The sequence below is a fragment of the Tasmannia lanceolata genome, unplaced genomic scaffold (assembly GCF_043159265.1).
Source record: "Tasmannia lanceolata isolate RefF3 unplaced genomic scaffold, GAP_Taslan_0.1 ptg000003l, whole genome shotgun sequence".
NCBI lineage: Eukaryota > Viridiplantae > Streptophyta > Magnoliopsida > Canellales > Winteraceae > Tasmannia > Tasmannia lanceolata.
Window position 1 is genome coordinate 57,654,803 of NW_027518680.1, and position 15,898 is coordinate 57,670,700.

A 15,898-nucleotide genomic window follows, 5' to 3' on the forward strand; every position below is an offset into this window, starting at 1 on the left:
AGTGCTGAAATTTTCGTTTTAAAAGGGTTCATAAGTGCTGAATTTTTTTTTTGTTTTAAAAGGGTTCATAAAGGTGCTGAAATTTCAGTTTAAGTTGCTGAAATTTCAGTTTTAAAATGGTTTATAAGTTGCTGAAATTTCAGTTTTAAAATGGTTTATAAGTTGCTGAAATTTCAGTTTTAAAATGGTTTATAAGTTGCTGAAATTTCAGTTTAAAAGGTAAGTTTAAGTTGCTGAAATTTCAATTTTAAAAGGGTTTATAAGTTGCTGAAATTTCAGTTTTAAAATGGTTTATAAGTTGCTGAAATTTCAGTTTAAAATGCTGAAATTTCAGTTTAAAAGGTAATATCTTCGTTTTAAAAGGATTCATGAAGTTGCTGAAATTTCAGTTTTAAAAGAGTTTATAAGTTGCTGAAATTTCAGTTTTAAAAAGGTTTATAAGTTGCTGAAATTTCAGTTTTAAAAGATAATATCTTAACGTTTTAAATCTTGATCAGAGGTAATATCCTAACGTTTTAAATCTTGATCAAAGGGTACAACACTATGATCCATTTTTTTAGGTTAAGCAATATAGGGTACTTACTTGGAGTGGATTGAAGTTGGAATGGTTGGATCACCCACCTTCTTCACTTCTCCTCCTCTCCTTCTTCTTCTATTTCTCACTTTTTCTTTGCAAGGGAGAAATGAGCACACATTCTATTTGAAAGGAAAAAGAATGGCCAACTCAATTGGTTTCTTTCTTCCTCTTCTTTTTTTTTTATATTTTTATTTTGATGGTTAGATTCCTCCTCTTAGGTGTCATTTTTATATTTGTTGCAATAATAGGTAGTTGTTGAGTTTTTGTTTAATAGGTAGTTGTTGGTTGTTGAGTTTTGTTTAATATGTAGTTGTTGGTTGTTGAGTTTTGTTTAATATGTAGTTGTTGGTTGTTGAGTTTTGTTTAATATGTAGTTGTTGGTTGTTGAGTTTTGTTTAATAGTTAGTTGTTGGTTGTTGAGTTTTGTTTAATATGTAGTTGTTGGTTGTTGAGTTTTGTTTTGTTTTTATATTTGTTGCTAAAACAAGGACCCTTGATTCTTAGATCATTAGATCCAAGATGGATTGATGATCTAGGCCATTGATTTGACAATAAGGATAAAAATTTAGATTTTACAAAAATCATAAGGGAGATTGAAAAAGGTGGTCTTTACATTCTACCCCCCTTGTAAAGGAATTTCGTCCCCGAAATTCAACTCCCACAAGTATAGATTTAAAATCCTAGAGGTAAAACTGGAAAAATCCTTTTATCTACAAGCATAACTTGCAAAAGACAAAGACAAATCAATCTACTCTAAAATTTATTTTATTTTATTACCTTAGAAGAGTTCCGGAAATTTTTTCTGAACTTCCGACTCACGCTCCCAAGTAGCCTCTTCGACGCCGTGGTGACGCCAAAGCACTTTGACTAAGGGAATTGTCTTGTTCCTTAGGACTCTCTCCTTGTGCTCCAAAATGCGCACTGGCCCCTCGGAAAAGGACCAATCTCCCTGCAGCTCTACTTCGTCATCCACAAGAATGTGAGAAGGGTCGGGATGGTATAAGCGAAGCATGGACACATGAAATACATTATGCATCCGATCAAGGTTTGGAGGCAACTCCAGCTCATATGCTCGAGTTCCGACTCGCTTAGAGATACGATAAGGTCCGATGTAACGAGGGCTTAATTTTCCTTTTCTTCCGAATCTCATCACTGCCTTGAAAGGTGAGATCTTTACAAACACTTTATCTCCCACAGCGAACTCGAGCTCTCTACGCCGCTGATCAGCATAGCTTTTCTGCCTACTCTGTGCTACCTTCAATCTGTCTCTGATTAAAGTCACCATCTCTGCAGCCTCTTGTACAATTTTTGGCCCAAGCAAGTGCTTCTCTCCGGCTTCTACCCAACACAACGGGGTTCTGCAAGGACGACCATACAATGCTTCGAAGGGGGCCATCTGAATGCTCTGCTGATAACTATTGTTATAGGTGAACTCAGCCAAGGGCAAGTGCTGCTCCCAGTCTCCTCCAAAATCAAGAATGCAGGCTCTCAATAGATCTTCTATAATCTGATTTACCCTCTCCGTCTGGCCATCAGTTTGAGGGTGATAGGCAGTGCTAAAGTTCAACTTCGAACCCAAGGCCCCATGCAATTTACGCCAAAAGTTGGAGGTAAATCTGGTGTCTCTATCTGATACAATAGATGAAGGCACACCATGCAATCTGATGATTTGCTCAACATAAACCTCTGCCATCTTGTCCAAAGTCCAAGTCTTCTTCATGGGAATGAAGTGTGCGGACTTGGTAAGACGGTCTACTATCACCCAGATGCTATCAAATCCACGCTTAGATCTTGGCAATCCCATGACAAAATCCATGGACAGACTGTCCCACTTCCATTCAGGGATTTCCAAAGGTTCAAGAGTACCCCCAGGTTTCTGGTGCTCGATTTTAACCTTCTGACAAGTCAAGCATTTAGAAACATAATCAGCCACATCTCTTTTCATTCCACTCCACCAGAAGTTCCTCTTCAAGTCTTGATACATCTTAGTGCTACCCGGATGGATGGTGTAGCGAGACTTATGAGCCTCATCTAAGATGCTCTTCCTGAGATCTTCCTTAGCCGGTACACAAATCCGACCTTTAAGATAAAGACAATCATCTGGTCGAATAGATAATTCTGGCCTGGAATCTATAACAGTCCGCAACTGAATAATCTCAGTATCAGCAACTTGAGCTGATCTGATCGACTCTAACAAGTCCGACTGTACTCGTAAGTTGGCTATGAACGAACTTTCACCAATCTCACAAGTCCCCAGTGATAGATCCCTAAATTGTTCCAGAAGTCTCCATTCCTCCATCATCAAGCAAGCCATTGAAGTACGACCCTGCCTGCTAAGGGCATCTGCCACAACATTGGCCTTCCCAGGATGGTAGCTCAAGTTGAAATCATAATCTTTCAGGAACTCGAGCCACCTCCTCTGGCGCATGTTTAATTCCTTCTGATCAAAGAGGTACTTGAGGCTTTTGTGATCTGTGAATATTTCAAATTTTACCCCATACAAATAATGCCGCCAGATTTTGAGCGCAAATACCACCACTGCTAGCTCCACATCATGAGTGGGATAGTTTACTTCATGCCTCTTCAATTGACGTGACCCATAGGCGATCACCCTACCTGTCTGCATGAGTACACAACCCAATCCCTTGATGGAAGCATCACTGTACACAACATACTCCCCTCCTTCAGAAGGAAGAATGAGAACTGGCGCAGAAGTTAACTTCTTCTTCAACTCCTGAAAACTTTGCTCACATTCATCATTCCAGACAAACTTTGCATTTTTTCTAGTCAACTTTGTCAAGGGACCCGCCAATGTAGAGAAACCTTCCACAAACCTTCTGTAATACCCTGCCAAGCCCAAGAAGCTCCTGATCTCAGTCGCATTGGTGGGTTGCTTCCACAATGTAACTGCCTCAATTTTTGCTGGGTCGACTGAGATACCATCTTTAGAGACCACGTGACCTAAAAATGTCACGCTCTCTAACCAAAATTCGCACTTGGAGAACTTGGCAAACAATTGATTATGTCTTAAAGTCTCAAGTACTTGCCTCAAATGATTTACATGATCATCCCTGGACTTCGAATAGATGAGGATATCATCAATAAATACTACTACGAACAGATCTAAGAAGGGCTTGAAGATTCTGTTCATCACATCCATGAATATTGCCGGGGCATTTGTCAACCCAAACGACATCACTACAAATTCAAAATGGCCATAACGGGTCCTGAATGCAGTCTTAGGAATGTCATCATCCCTGACTCGCAGTTGATGATACCCTGATCTGAGGTCAATCTTGGAAAAGTAGCAGGCTCCTTGCAGCTGGTCAAAGAGATCGTCAATCCTCGGTAAGGGATATCGATTCTTAATGGTGACTTTGTTCAGCTGTCGATAATCAATACATAGACGGAGGCTACCATCCTTCTTCTTAACAAATAAAACAGGAGCACCCCACGGCGAAGAACTTGGCCTGATGAATCCCTTCTCAAGTAATTCAGACAATTGCTCCTTCAGTTCCTTTAGCTCAGCAGGGGCCATCCTATATGGTGCCTTGGATATAGGCTTGGTCCCTAACTCGAGGTCGATGGTGAAGTCAACCTCTCTGTGGGGAGGTAGATCAGTGAGGTCCTCGGGAAAGACATCGAGAAACTCCCTCACTACAGGAATATGTGCCGCTGAAAGTTCAAGTTTATCATCTTCTTTTTTTACATAAGCGAGATAGCATTCGCAACCCTTGCTTATCAATTTCTGAGCCTTGAGCGCTGCAATTATTCTGATCTTCTTAGGGCATTTCACACCCTCAAATACAAACTCCTCCTCTCCAGGAATACTAAATTTGACCAACTTATGGAAGCAATCAACACTGGCGTGATAAGATGCCAGCCAATCCATGCCGAGAATGACCTTGAAGTCATTCATATCCAATAAGACAAGGTCTCCCAGAAGCTCCCTATCCCTTATCTTAATTACACAACCCTTACATACTAAATCTGTAACTACTACATCCCCTATAGGCGTAACAACTCTTAAAGAATTCAGCAAAGGTACAGGGATTAGATTTAATTCTTGAGCAAAGACAGGAGATATGAAGGATAGAGTAGAGCCAGAATCAATCAAAATATGAGCAGGCACATGGTTAATAAAGAGCTGACCTTCGATAACCGCATCTGAAGCCTCTGCATCCTGCTGGCTTAGGGCAAAGACTCGATTCACTGGTGTCTGAGGTGCATTTCTTCCCTGGTTCTGGGTACGGTTCTGGTTTTCCCTCCACAGGATTTGCTGCTGTGCAAGTGGGGGTCGAGGCTGATTCTGCTGCTGCTGCAGATTTCCCATTGTCTTGCCATTCTGATTCACATAGGGCGGCACAAATTTCTGATCCCTCCCTGTTGTTCTAAACTCCTGGCGCTTGATCCTAGGACAATTTCTCTGCTTGTGCGAAGGATCTCCGCAATTAAAACAAACATTCATAGTCCTCCAGCACTGACCACTATGAGCTTTTTCACAAATAGGGCATACTGCTCTAGATGGAGTACCACTATCTGTCCTTTGCTTCTTAGGGGGAGGCATCTGACTTCTATTTGCAGAAAACTGAACTCGCGTCGCCTGCACTAACTTTTCACTGCGCTCTGCAACTTCAGCCATCTCACAGGCTTCTACCAAAGTCTGAGGTCTCAGATTGATGATGTTCGCCATGATAGAAGGGCGAAGACCATCGATAAATTTCCTTACCTTGTCTTCCTCGGTAGCGGCGTACCCGGGTGCATACCTCGACAATTGTCTAAATTTGGCCCCATACTGGGCCACAGTCAATACTCCCTGACTCAACGACGCAAACTTAGATGCCAATGCGTTCTTCACATGAGCTGGGAAATACTGATTATTAAATCGTACCTTGAATTGAGCCCATGACTCATCCTTCGCTGCAGGATAACTTTGCTCAACCGATCCCCACCATACACCAGCGTCAGCTTTCAGCAAGAAGGTGGCAAGACGAATCCTCTGAGCATTGGAGCAATCCATGACGGCGAAGATACGCTCAACTTCTACTATCCAATGGTCCGCCGCCAAGGGATCCCCTGCCCCGGAGAATTCAGGAGGGTGATAATCCCTAAACTGCCGATGAAGTAAGGAGGAGTCTACTACTGCCCTCAGCTCCTGACCTGCTACTGCCCTCATCTCCTGACGTCCTGCAAGTGACGCCGCAATGTTCTGAAGCGCAGCCTGATTGGCTTCCTGAGCCTGTGCTAAGGCAACTTGATTGGCGGCTTGCGTCTGAGCCTGTCCTCTCAAGAGCTCTGCAATCATAACCAACGGGTCCTGACCTTGACCTTCCTCATTCTGGTCATTTGCTGAGCTAGCATTCCCTCTTCTATGGTATGTCTTGTTTGGTTGCATCTGTAAGATGAACAAACCAAATTAATTGTATACATAAACAAGGAGTATTCCTTGTAAGCTTCTTGCTAATAGCATAGTATTTTAGACTCTTATATCTTGTCCTACTACCCCTTTCCTAGACGTACCCAAACTCACAACCCAAGTTTTTCGAAAACCTAGGGCTCTGATACCAAAACTGTAACGACCCGATTTCCGTCGAGCCGCTACAAGCAAAAGAAAAACCCGCTGAAAAATACCATAATTTTTTTTTTTTTTATAAACTAAATTATTACATTTTTAAACTTGCCACAACCGCAAATCTTATTCAAATTTGAAACCCAAGTAAAAGTCGTAGTCTGAAATTAAACATAAGTCTTGCAAAATAAAATAAAATTTAAAGACAATGACATAGCACGTCATCGGAACCCAAGAACCAAACTCCACTACGCTCTCCTCTCCCCTTTCTCCTTCTAGGTCTCCTCATCAGCAAAGGCAGCATTCCCAATATTTTCGTTTCCTGTGGTTTAAACAACGTAAGCAAGATTTTCCAGTAACTAAGCTCAAGTACATCAAACAATAATGGTGAGAGGTAATGTAGAAGATCCCATGAAGAATATGCTGTTAAATGAAATATGAAACTATAAAGAAATAATATAAACCATAATGAAATAATTAAAGGAACTCACATCTTTAATGTATAAACTCTATAAATGACAATTCTATAAATGACATGCGACGGCTACACCCCGGGCTCATCTGGCATTTTCCCCTCTTTGTTTTATTCTTTCATTTATTTCCGTCCAGGTACCCTGCCTCACGACTTATCCACTACCCCCGTCTAAAGGTAGTGGCGGTTTTGGACTTTTGATTACGGATGACAGACATCATGTCAAGCCGCCTTAGGGATTATTTTCCCTTCGGTAAGATTATCAACACAAGGCTGCGCACTCTGATCGTGTTGACTTTTGACCATTTTGGTCCAAGGACGACACAACGGCCTCCCTTATATCCCCAACTATATGCCCATGACAAAGCAGAATAAAGCATAAAGTAATCCATTTTTTTGACTTTTGATAAACATCATGCAAAGCTAACTAGAATCAATCCAACATTAACAAGCCCATATTGAGAGATATACAAGAATAGTATACTGTCACTTGCCTTACACTTTTGCCGGATGAGAGAACCCACGAAGTCCTAAATAAGGATAAAGGATCACTCAACCTGAAAGTGAGACCAACACCCGATCACACTTGATTCACACCATATTACTATATCTAGCTTATAGAGGTTTTGGGGTGTTAAATATTCTTTCATTTTGGGGTTTTAAGTCATTGCTGAAATTTCAGATTCAATGAGTTAAATTTCATATTTAATGAGTTCATAAAAGTGCTGAAATTTTCGTTTTAAAAGGGTTCATAAGTGCTGAATTTTTTTTTTGTTTTAAAAGGGTTCATAAAGGTGCTGAAATTTCAGTTTAAGTTGCTGAAATTTCAGTTTTAAAATGGTTTATAAGTTGCTGAAATTTCAGTTTTAAAATGGTTTATAAGTTGCTGAAATTTCAGTTTAAAAGGTAAGTTTAAGTTGCTGAAATTTCAATTTTAAAAGGGTTTATAAGTTGCTGAAATTTCAGTTTTAAAATGGTTTATAAGTTGCTGAAATTTCAGTTTAAAATGCTGAAATTTCAGTTTAAAAGGTAATATCTTCGTTTTAAAAGGATTCATGAAGTTGCTGAAATTTCAGTTTTAAAAGAGTTTATAAGTTGCTGAAATTTCAGTTTTAAAAAGGTTTATAAGTTGCTGAAATTTCAGTTTTAAAAGATAATATCTTAACGTTTTAAATCTTGATCAGAGGTAATATCCTAACGTTTTAAATCTTGATCAAAGGGTACAACACTATGATCCATTTTTTTAGGTTAAGCAATATAGGGTACTTACTTGGAGTGGATTGAAGTTGGAATGGTTGGATCACCCACCTTCTTCACTTCTCCTCCTCTCCTTCTTCTTCTATTTCTCACTTTTTCTTTGCAAGGGAGAAATGAGCACACATTCTATTTGAAAGGAAAAAGAATGGCCAACTCAATTGGTTTCTTTCTTCCTCTTCTTTTTTTTTTATATTTTTATTTTGATGGTTAGATTCCTCCTCTTAGGTGTCATTTTTATATTTGTTGCAATAATAGGTAGTTGTTGAGTTTTTGTTTAATAGGTAGTTGTTGGTTGTTGAGTTTTGTTTAATATGTAGTTGTTGGTTGTTGAGTTTTGTTTAATATGTAGTTGTTGGTTGTTGAGTTTTGTTTAATATGTAGTTGTTGGTTGTTGAGTTTTGTTTAATAGTTAGTTGTTGGTTGTTGAGTTTTGTTTAATATGTAGTTGTTGGTTGTTGAGTTTTGTTTTGTTTTTATATTTGTTGCTAAAACAAGGACCCTTGATTCTTAGATCATTAGATCCAAGATGGATTGATGATCTAGGCCATTGATTTGACAATAAGGATAAAAATTTAGATTTTACAAAAATCATAAGGGAGATTGAAAAAGGTGGTCTTTACAGTAACTGTGTGGTATTGACATACTGTTGGGCTCCTTGGAGGAGGAGACTGGCCATTGTACTTTCTTATACTTCATTACAGTGTACTTGTTTATTGACTTTATTGTTCCAAACATGTGTGTAACTGCATGTGAGATTGGCATGGGACTAATAACGCCTCGTAACTCTATGTGGTATTGACATAGTGTAGGGGTCCTTGGAGGGGAGACAGGTCATTGTACCTTGTTATACTTCATTACATTGTAATTCTTTATTGACTTTATAGTTCCACACATGTGAGACAACACATGTCACCAGGTGTTCGATATGATTAGCAATTATGGATGTCTTTCTTAATTATGTGATGGTTTTTTTTTTTTTTTTTTGAATGGTACTTATGTGATGGTTTCTAAGTACGTATTTATCCTTATTCTAGCATTTCCCAATAAGCAGTGATTAAAGGCATAATAAAAACCATGATTAGCACTTATCATGCTTGCGAATCCATGCAGTCCGCCGGTTTGGTGGGAGTTATGAGGCTGCTTATATTCATGTGGGATCCCACTGCATTAATAACCAGTACTTTTTTTCTGAATGGCATTTTACTTCAACTTATATTGATACAAAAAACTTGCTTATCTTGATATAGAAAGTTCATTTTTTTGTTATTTATTCATTCTAGTAGTATCCATTAGATATATCACCACACTCTTACAGATAACTAAACCCATGTGATTTGAGCTCGCATTCATGCAAAATATCAAAAAGGGTCACAATGGAATTTACCACATGTTTCATTTCGCTATAACACGGAAAAAGTGCTGCAGTCATTTGACTCATTTTACGAAAATGAGGTTGACACTTTTATTTCATTCCATTAACCTTGGAAAAGGTGTCAAGTATTTCAAAAGGAGCAACTGGTTAGTTGATACTAACTGCCAATTAGAATGAAATACCAATAGGCAATATCCAACAAAGTGGTAGTAAGAAACAAGCCAACTTGCAAGTTGAAAGTAATGCTAACACACCATGATACTGCGCAACCGTGGGATACACGTAGTTTTTAACCCAAAAATTAATTAGGAACTTCACGGAAATTGGATATACAAAATTTGCTACCATGGGAAGAGTTGTTCATTATTGTGACAGAGAATAAGAAGAAGCGAGAAACTCTTCATCAAAATGAAAAGGTAAAATATTGCATAGTAAGAACTCATGGAAGAAATTAACAGTTAACAAGTAAACAAATAAATAACAAGAACAATAAATAACAAGAACAACAAAAGGTATATACCACCGTAATGCCATTTTGATTGGCGTTGTGAGGCATGCTGTGAAAACATCAGCAGGAAATTCAGCACTCTGAGGAAGAGTTTCGTGTGCTTCACAGGCAGCAAGCAGAATGCAATCCTTCATTGAAGATGTGGAGGAACCAGAAGAATTCCACTCTTGCTGCTAAAATAAGGAAAGAAATTGTTTAGAAGAGTGGAAGTATGATAACAAAAACTTATGGAAAAATAAAATTTGATAACCAGCATTAATTTATGTCAACCTATGTCACAAATATCGTTCTCGGGAATTTCTTGGCATGGGAAAATCTCGGGATACATTAACTTTATTTTTATTTTTTGGGGTTTATATCAGGAAAAAATGATAAGATAAAATTAATTAAAAAATAAAAATATATAAATTAAGAAAAGAACATAAAATATAAAATATCGGATAAATATCCTGATATTATCACGGTAAATAAAAAATTGCTGTATTTTTTAAATTCTCGGGATTTTGTCGTCTTATCAAAATATCACGAAATATCACGATAAAATCGATATATTTTGAAAATATCGGAGATATTTGTGACATACATGTCGACTCAGTGAAGCATATAACCGAAATAGTTGCAGGATATTGATGCAAACCTCCATAAATGCACTGACAATCATCCCTGCAGCAGAGCAGTCAAATACATATATGGATGGTGTCTTCAACCAGGAATGAAGGTCGCTGACTGGCAATGGAATGTACTGTGTATAACTCTGTGATTAATGGCAAATAATTAGTACCAGAAAACAAAAAATCTGAAGTAAATAATACAACATAACAATAGCAGATCAACTTTAGGGAAGCCAAGGACCTTATTGAAAACCCAAATTTCACCATTAGCAGTTGGCTTTGGTACTCCATGCCCGTTGTAATGAAAGAGCACTCTCTCTGATCTAGCATATTTGCGGCAGGTATTACAAAGCTTCTTTACGTCATCCACGGTAGGGTCAGGTTGAAGCTTATATTTAGCCTGTATCCATTTCAAAGGTTGAACTTCATCATAAGGATTGAATGTACTCAAATTTCAGATCGCTACAATTCAACGGTTGGCTTACCCTAGGTTGCCATCGTTCGTATTGAGCTTGCAACGCTTTACCAATTGTTTCAAGTGCCTTCGGAGGTTGAATGGAGAATGGATCTGCGGACAAGGGATGGAAGTAAATCTAAAGTACAAAAATATATCCTTTTAGGAAGAAAACCAGAAGCTTATTAACAAAATGGTGCTACCATTCAAACAAGAAAACAAAATGGTGCTAACAATTATTAGAGCGAAAATACATAGCTTTCAAGCAACATAAATGATAAGGAAACTTATGGGGTCGTTCTTCGAGGAGATGGAAATCCTTGGATAAGCTGTTCCTCGGATTGTCTGCTCTTCTTCGATAAGTTTCGGACTGTTCAAAAAGTCGACAAATTGGATGATTAGGACTATCTAATGAAGAAGATTATGGGTGTGAGGTTATAGAAATCCTTGGATAAGCTGTTCCTCGGATTGTCTACTCTGCTTGGATACGTTTCGGACTGTTCAAAAAATCGACAAATTGGATGATTAGGACTATCTAATGGAGAAAATTATGGGTGTGAGGTTCATTAATTAATAGGGAAACCTGCATGAACGGATTGGATACACTCGACCCCAGTTGTCTTTTTGCAGCCAGTATTTCTCTTTGGAAAATAAGCACTGACACCGTATCTCCTCGCATTAACTAACTAACTCGGGGGGGGGGGGGGGGGGGCATCATCTGAACAATGATCAGGTTCACTTGATAATGCTCGCAAATGTTAGCAATCCAATTTGGGGGGAAACACTAAAAAAACCCTATTTCTGTAGAACAGCTAGGATCTTCAGATCGGCAAGGAACCTGCAATCCTAATCATCATACACATCCCATTTGTGTGGGGTAGGGGGAGCTACTAAAAGTGAAGGTTTTGTTACGATGGTTGGCTCACCAAATCATCGGCCCATAACATCCTATATGTGATTGTGTATCATGTCTACTGGGAGGATTGTGTGTGGTGGTGGGTTGGGGGGCTGCTATAAGTGATGTTTGTGTTGTTAATAACGGGATAGAACATATTGTTCGGATGAAAGATGCAAAATAGAGAGATGTTGATCATTAAATACTTCAATAATAAGGAAATGTTTACCAACTAGAGGAATAAATATGACCTCAACCGATATGACAAGCAAGAGAGTGGAATGGCCAATAAAGGGGGTGAATATGTCAGCTCCATTGTGTGTCTACGTGCGCGCACGCGTGTTGTTCCTATTATATTTTTTTAATGGTGGTGTGTTGTTCCTATTATGCATGTACCATTTGGATGATCCCGCATTCCCAAGCAACTGAAAAAAATACAATTTAATAATTTGTACTCACACAATTCATCACTTATAACTTCTTAAGTTTTATCCGTTAGTTCCCTTGTTTGCTTTTTCCAAAATTTTCTGAATGTCAAAATTTCTCTGAAATTTCTATCAACTACTTGGTTAAATGCATTAAGCCATTTGACTTGCCCAGGTACTTGTTTGACTCATCCCTGCCAACTCACCTATCCCATTGGGCACGAGCTAAGTTGCATAGTTATCAATTTCATGTTAAAGGGAGTTGCATTTTTCTCCTGGGTTGAAATGTTCCAGTGTTAAGTATCAAAACGAAGCAAAAAAATGCCCCTAGGTATAGAATAGAGCCAAAGAGGAAACCATTGAGAGAAAGCACAAATGACCAAAAAAGATTGTCTTCAACACGGGTTTAGGGTTTAGGGGGATAAAAGAAAACCTAAATACGACAAAAATATGGTTTTGACGAATTTTAACCATCCCATTTGATTGGAAGAAGTAAAATGGCGAACAGCCCCCTCATTTCCCTTGAAATATAACAAAAAATGGGAAATTTTTGGAAAAATAAATAGAAAATATTGTAAAAATAAATTCACTGCAATTTGGTCAGTTCATACTGTAACAGAGTGTTCCGAACGAAATTTCCAACCAAGTAGTTCTGTGGAAATTTCTGTTCCAAATTCGTTTCTTGACCAAATTTTGAAAAAAGTCCGTTTTGGGACAAAACATGATTGGCAACTAAGGCCGAATGTAAATTTGTCTTTAGAACATCGGTGTCATTAAGCAGTTATCAGCAACAAACATGAGTATTACCAAACAAAAAAGTTTGTATGAAAGAAATTGAAACAAAAAAGACCCCTGGGAACTAAGAGTTCAGAGTGAATCTTACCTATCCAACACTCCATTCGAGCACAAGGAGAGATTTTTATTACATCCGGTGGATCAACACTTATGTTTAAACATAAAACAAGTGCAACACACCCAGTCTTCATCTGCCAAAAAAAATTATGAGTCACTGATGTAGGACCGAGAAGAGAAATAGAAGAAAGGGGAGAAAGAGAAGAAGTAGAGAAGAGAGGGAAGAAGAGTAGGATAAGAATAGAAGAAGAATAGGGGAAGAAGAGAAAAAGAGGAGAGGAGAACTAGAATTAGAAGAAGAGAATTAGAGGGGAGAAGAAGAGAGGAACTAAAAATTCCATGGAAAATAATTAACTTTCCTAATTCTAAATAACATAGAAAATAAAATCCTAGAAACTAATAACATGGAAATAAAAATACTAGGAACTAAATAATATGGAAATAAATCCTAATATCTGTGTCAGTCACACATACATAGAAGTTGAAATATCACACAAACAAATCTAAAGCATCACTTTTTGCATGAGTAACCTAATAAAACAATCCAAAATAAAAGGCTAACGAGATTGGCAATTTAGATGAAATAATAATAATAATAATAATGAAGAGAACATAACAACAATGAGAACAAAAGGTCATATCATCACTTCGGGTAGGCTCATGGCAGATGAAAATGCATCATATGACCGGAAGAAACACAACAAAATAATTTAATTTAATGCTTATTTTGGAATTATTTGAGAATCCAATAAAAATAGTATAATTTAAAGCGGTGTCAGGAACATATCATATTAAACTAACAAAGCCACGAATGGATTGTTGAATTCTTCGACAATCCATGTCAGCATATAATCATAATGGATAAAGGTTCTTACTATTACATAACATTACAATGGTTCTGGGCGATCAAACTCCATGGACAAGGAAGAAAATGTTTCTAAGAGAGTTTTGGTGCAATTCATTTTCTAGTAACATGTTTAACGAGGCAGCAATGAAACTTTTTCAGCTTCAACCTTTCTATCAACGAAGCCCTACTGGCTACTAGAGAGGTGTAACAGCTCTTCATGAAGAAGGGGATTCCCAAGAGAGTTTCAGGTGTGCTAAACTTCTAGGCATAAGTATAAAGAGGCAATAGTGACCCTTTTTTGACTTGGAAGGGCTCATCGGCCTATCAACCCTCCACATCCTAAGAATGTCAAAACTCCGAAAGATGGTGGGAGATCAAAGAAATAAACGTTGCATGGACATGGAACATTCGCAGACTCACAGAGTCTCCAACACGTTCATTATATCAAACTAAATGTGCAAGGGCAATGACATGAGAATTTTAGGCGCGTTTGTTTCTTCGCATAGGTCCAATGAGACATAACAATGACCCATTCTTGTTTGACTTGCATCGGTCTATATACTTTCCTCTCCTTCCAATCCCCATTCCCCACTACCACTACCCACACCACATGCACAAAGAATCTCTTATTGTTTGGCTCATCATTAAAGCCTGTATTCACACAAGGAAGAAATAAATCATGTGTGTTATCCATGTAAGTTTTTTTTACTTTTTAAACATTTTTGCAGGTTGGAAGAAGAGATAGCGTGCATTTTCCAATCTATTGCAATTTTTCTTATCATGTATCTTCCTTTTTAAGTGGGGTGACTCAGGCACGAACCTTCTAGTGGCCCATCTCAATACAAAATCAATGAAGGCCTTCGCAAGATAGTGAAAGATCAAGATCTTCATGCTTTTTTCTTTCATCTATGATTTGACAGCATATCTTCCATGTTCAAATGAAGCATATCTTCTCTGTTTGACTACTGATTGGTCGTAAGTTTAAGAAGATCTTGATCTTGATGTTCAAATGAAGCATATCTTCATGCTTTGTCATTCCAATGAATTGTTAGGACTGGTACTTCTCTAGGTGCAAAAGCTGAACCTCAATGGCAGGTTCTTAATTGCATTCATCAGCTTCAATCAAGCCAATTTATGATGGGAAAGAATTTGACCAATCAAAATCATCACGCAAATCAGGAGCCTTCATCTGCTTCAATGACAGTTGGCATTTTTAGGAGAGCTGATAAGATTATTGAGTATTTGAATCCATAGGTTCAGTTAGCTTATTCCTAAGCGACACACATTTAAAACAAACATTGCTACTAAGCTCTCAAATTTGGCATCAACAAAACAATTCCCATTCAACATTTGGCTACAAATGCATCCATCATGGGACAAAAGAACAATCTCATGAAAATTTCAGCATTGTCCTATCAACAGAAAAAACGAGATATTGTTTTTTAATGGTAAAAAACAAGATACCATTTAACCATTCAAAAAAAATACAAGATACCATTTCTCTAGTTTCATTTTCTTTCTAAGCTAAAGGATAGAGCGGTGTATGATAACGGGAACATGGAAAGCAATGTATATTTGAATTTTGATTACCAAAGCCCACACATAATATAAAAAATAATAGTAAAGGAAAAAAAGGGGAAACAGGAACTGAAAAGGTTTGCTTACCCGATCTTTAGGCCGCCATTTTGAGACGAACCCACTCTCAGATGGAGCGGATGGCATACAAGCCTCGAAAGCATCGTGTCGTAGCTCACACAAGACGACGGTTTGTGGCAAATACGCAATGCTCGTCACCGTCGTCACATTATTGCTGTCACCACTGCTTGCAATGGTGGTGGACTCTAATTCCTTTTTATGGCTATCAAAATCACCATCGTCGCGACTGGAGTACTCATCAAGGTGATTCGACACCGACACCGAAGATCGTGAGAATCGCGTCGCCATTAGATCTCCCAATGCCATCCACACCTCTAAAGAATCAAATCACTCAAAATTTGTTTGACAATGAGATATTTTCTTAACTTGTAAACCAACCATTTCTGGAGGTTAAGTCAACATA

General features: G+C 38.1%; 2 protein-coding genes across 7 annotated transcripts in view; both read right to left on the minus strand.

Annotated features, from left to right (window-relative positions):
* The window catches only part of LOC143856551 (regulatory-associated protein of TOR 1-like), a 55,339-nt gene that overhangs the window by 38,447 nt on the left and 994 nt on the right, over positions 1-15,898 (minus strand). For 4 of the 6 annotated variants that reach the window (XM_077366830.1, XM_077366821.1, XM_077366806.1 and 1 more), the window contains exons 2-7: positions 15,505-15,809; positions 13,024-13,126; positions 10,852-10,934; positions 10,608-10,766; positions 10,393-10,509; positions 9,768-9,928 (exon numbers count right to left, since the gene is read on the minus strand). In XM_077366830.1, coding sequence (XP_077222945.1) covers positions 9,768-9,928; positions 10,393-10,509; positions 10,608-10,766; positions 10,852-10,934; positions 13,024-13,126; positions 15,505-15,801 — 920 coding nt within the window. In that variant the 5' untranslated portion in view covers positions 15,802-15,809. Of the gene's footprint in view, positions 1-9,767; positions 9,929-10,392; positions 10,510-10,607; positions 10,767-10,851; positions 10,935-13,023; positions 13,127-15,504; positions 15,810-15,898 lie in introns of those variants that run through there. The other 2 variants (XM_077366812.1, XM_077366845.1) reach the window with 2 other exon arrangements.
* LOC143858824 (uncharacterized) lies at positions 3,022-8,491 on the minus strand. Its single transcript, XM_077369542.1, has 3 exons — positions 7,889-8,491; positions 3,157-7,175; positions 3,022-3,049 (listed from the first exon to the last, which is right to left on the minus strand). The coding sequence occupies exons 2-3, from the start codon at positions 5,970-5,972 to the stop codon at positions 3,022-3,024; spliced, it is 2,844 nt and encodes a 947-aa protein (XP_077225657.1). The 5' UTR covers positions 5,973-7,175; positions 7,889-8,491.

Excerpts from the sequence above, each read along its gene's own strand:
- LOC143858824 (XM_077369542.1), bottom strand. The coding sequence starts at position 5,972 with ATGCAACCAAACAAGACATACCATAGAAGAGGGAATGCTAGCTCAGCA. Across the intron at positions 3,050-3,156 it reads GGGTCACGTCAATTGAAGAG|ATCACAAAAGCCTCAAGTAC; the intron begins GCATGAAGTAAA and ends AAATATTCACAG.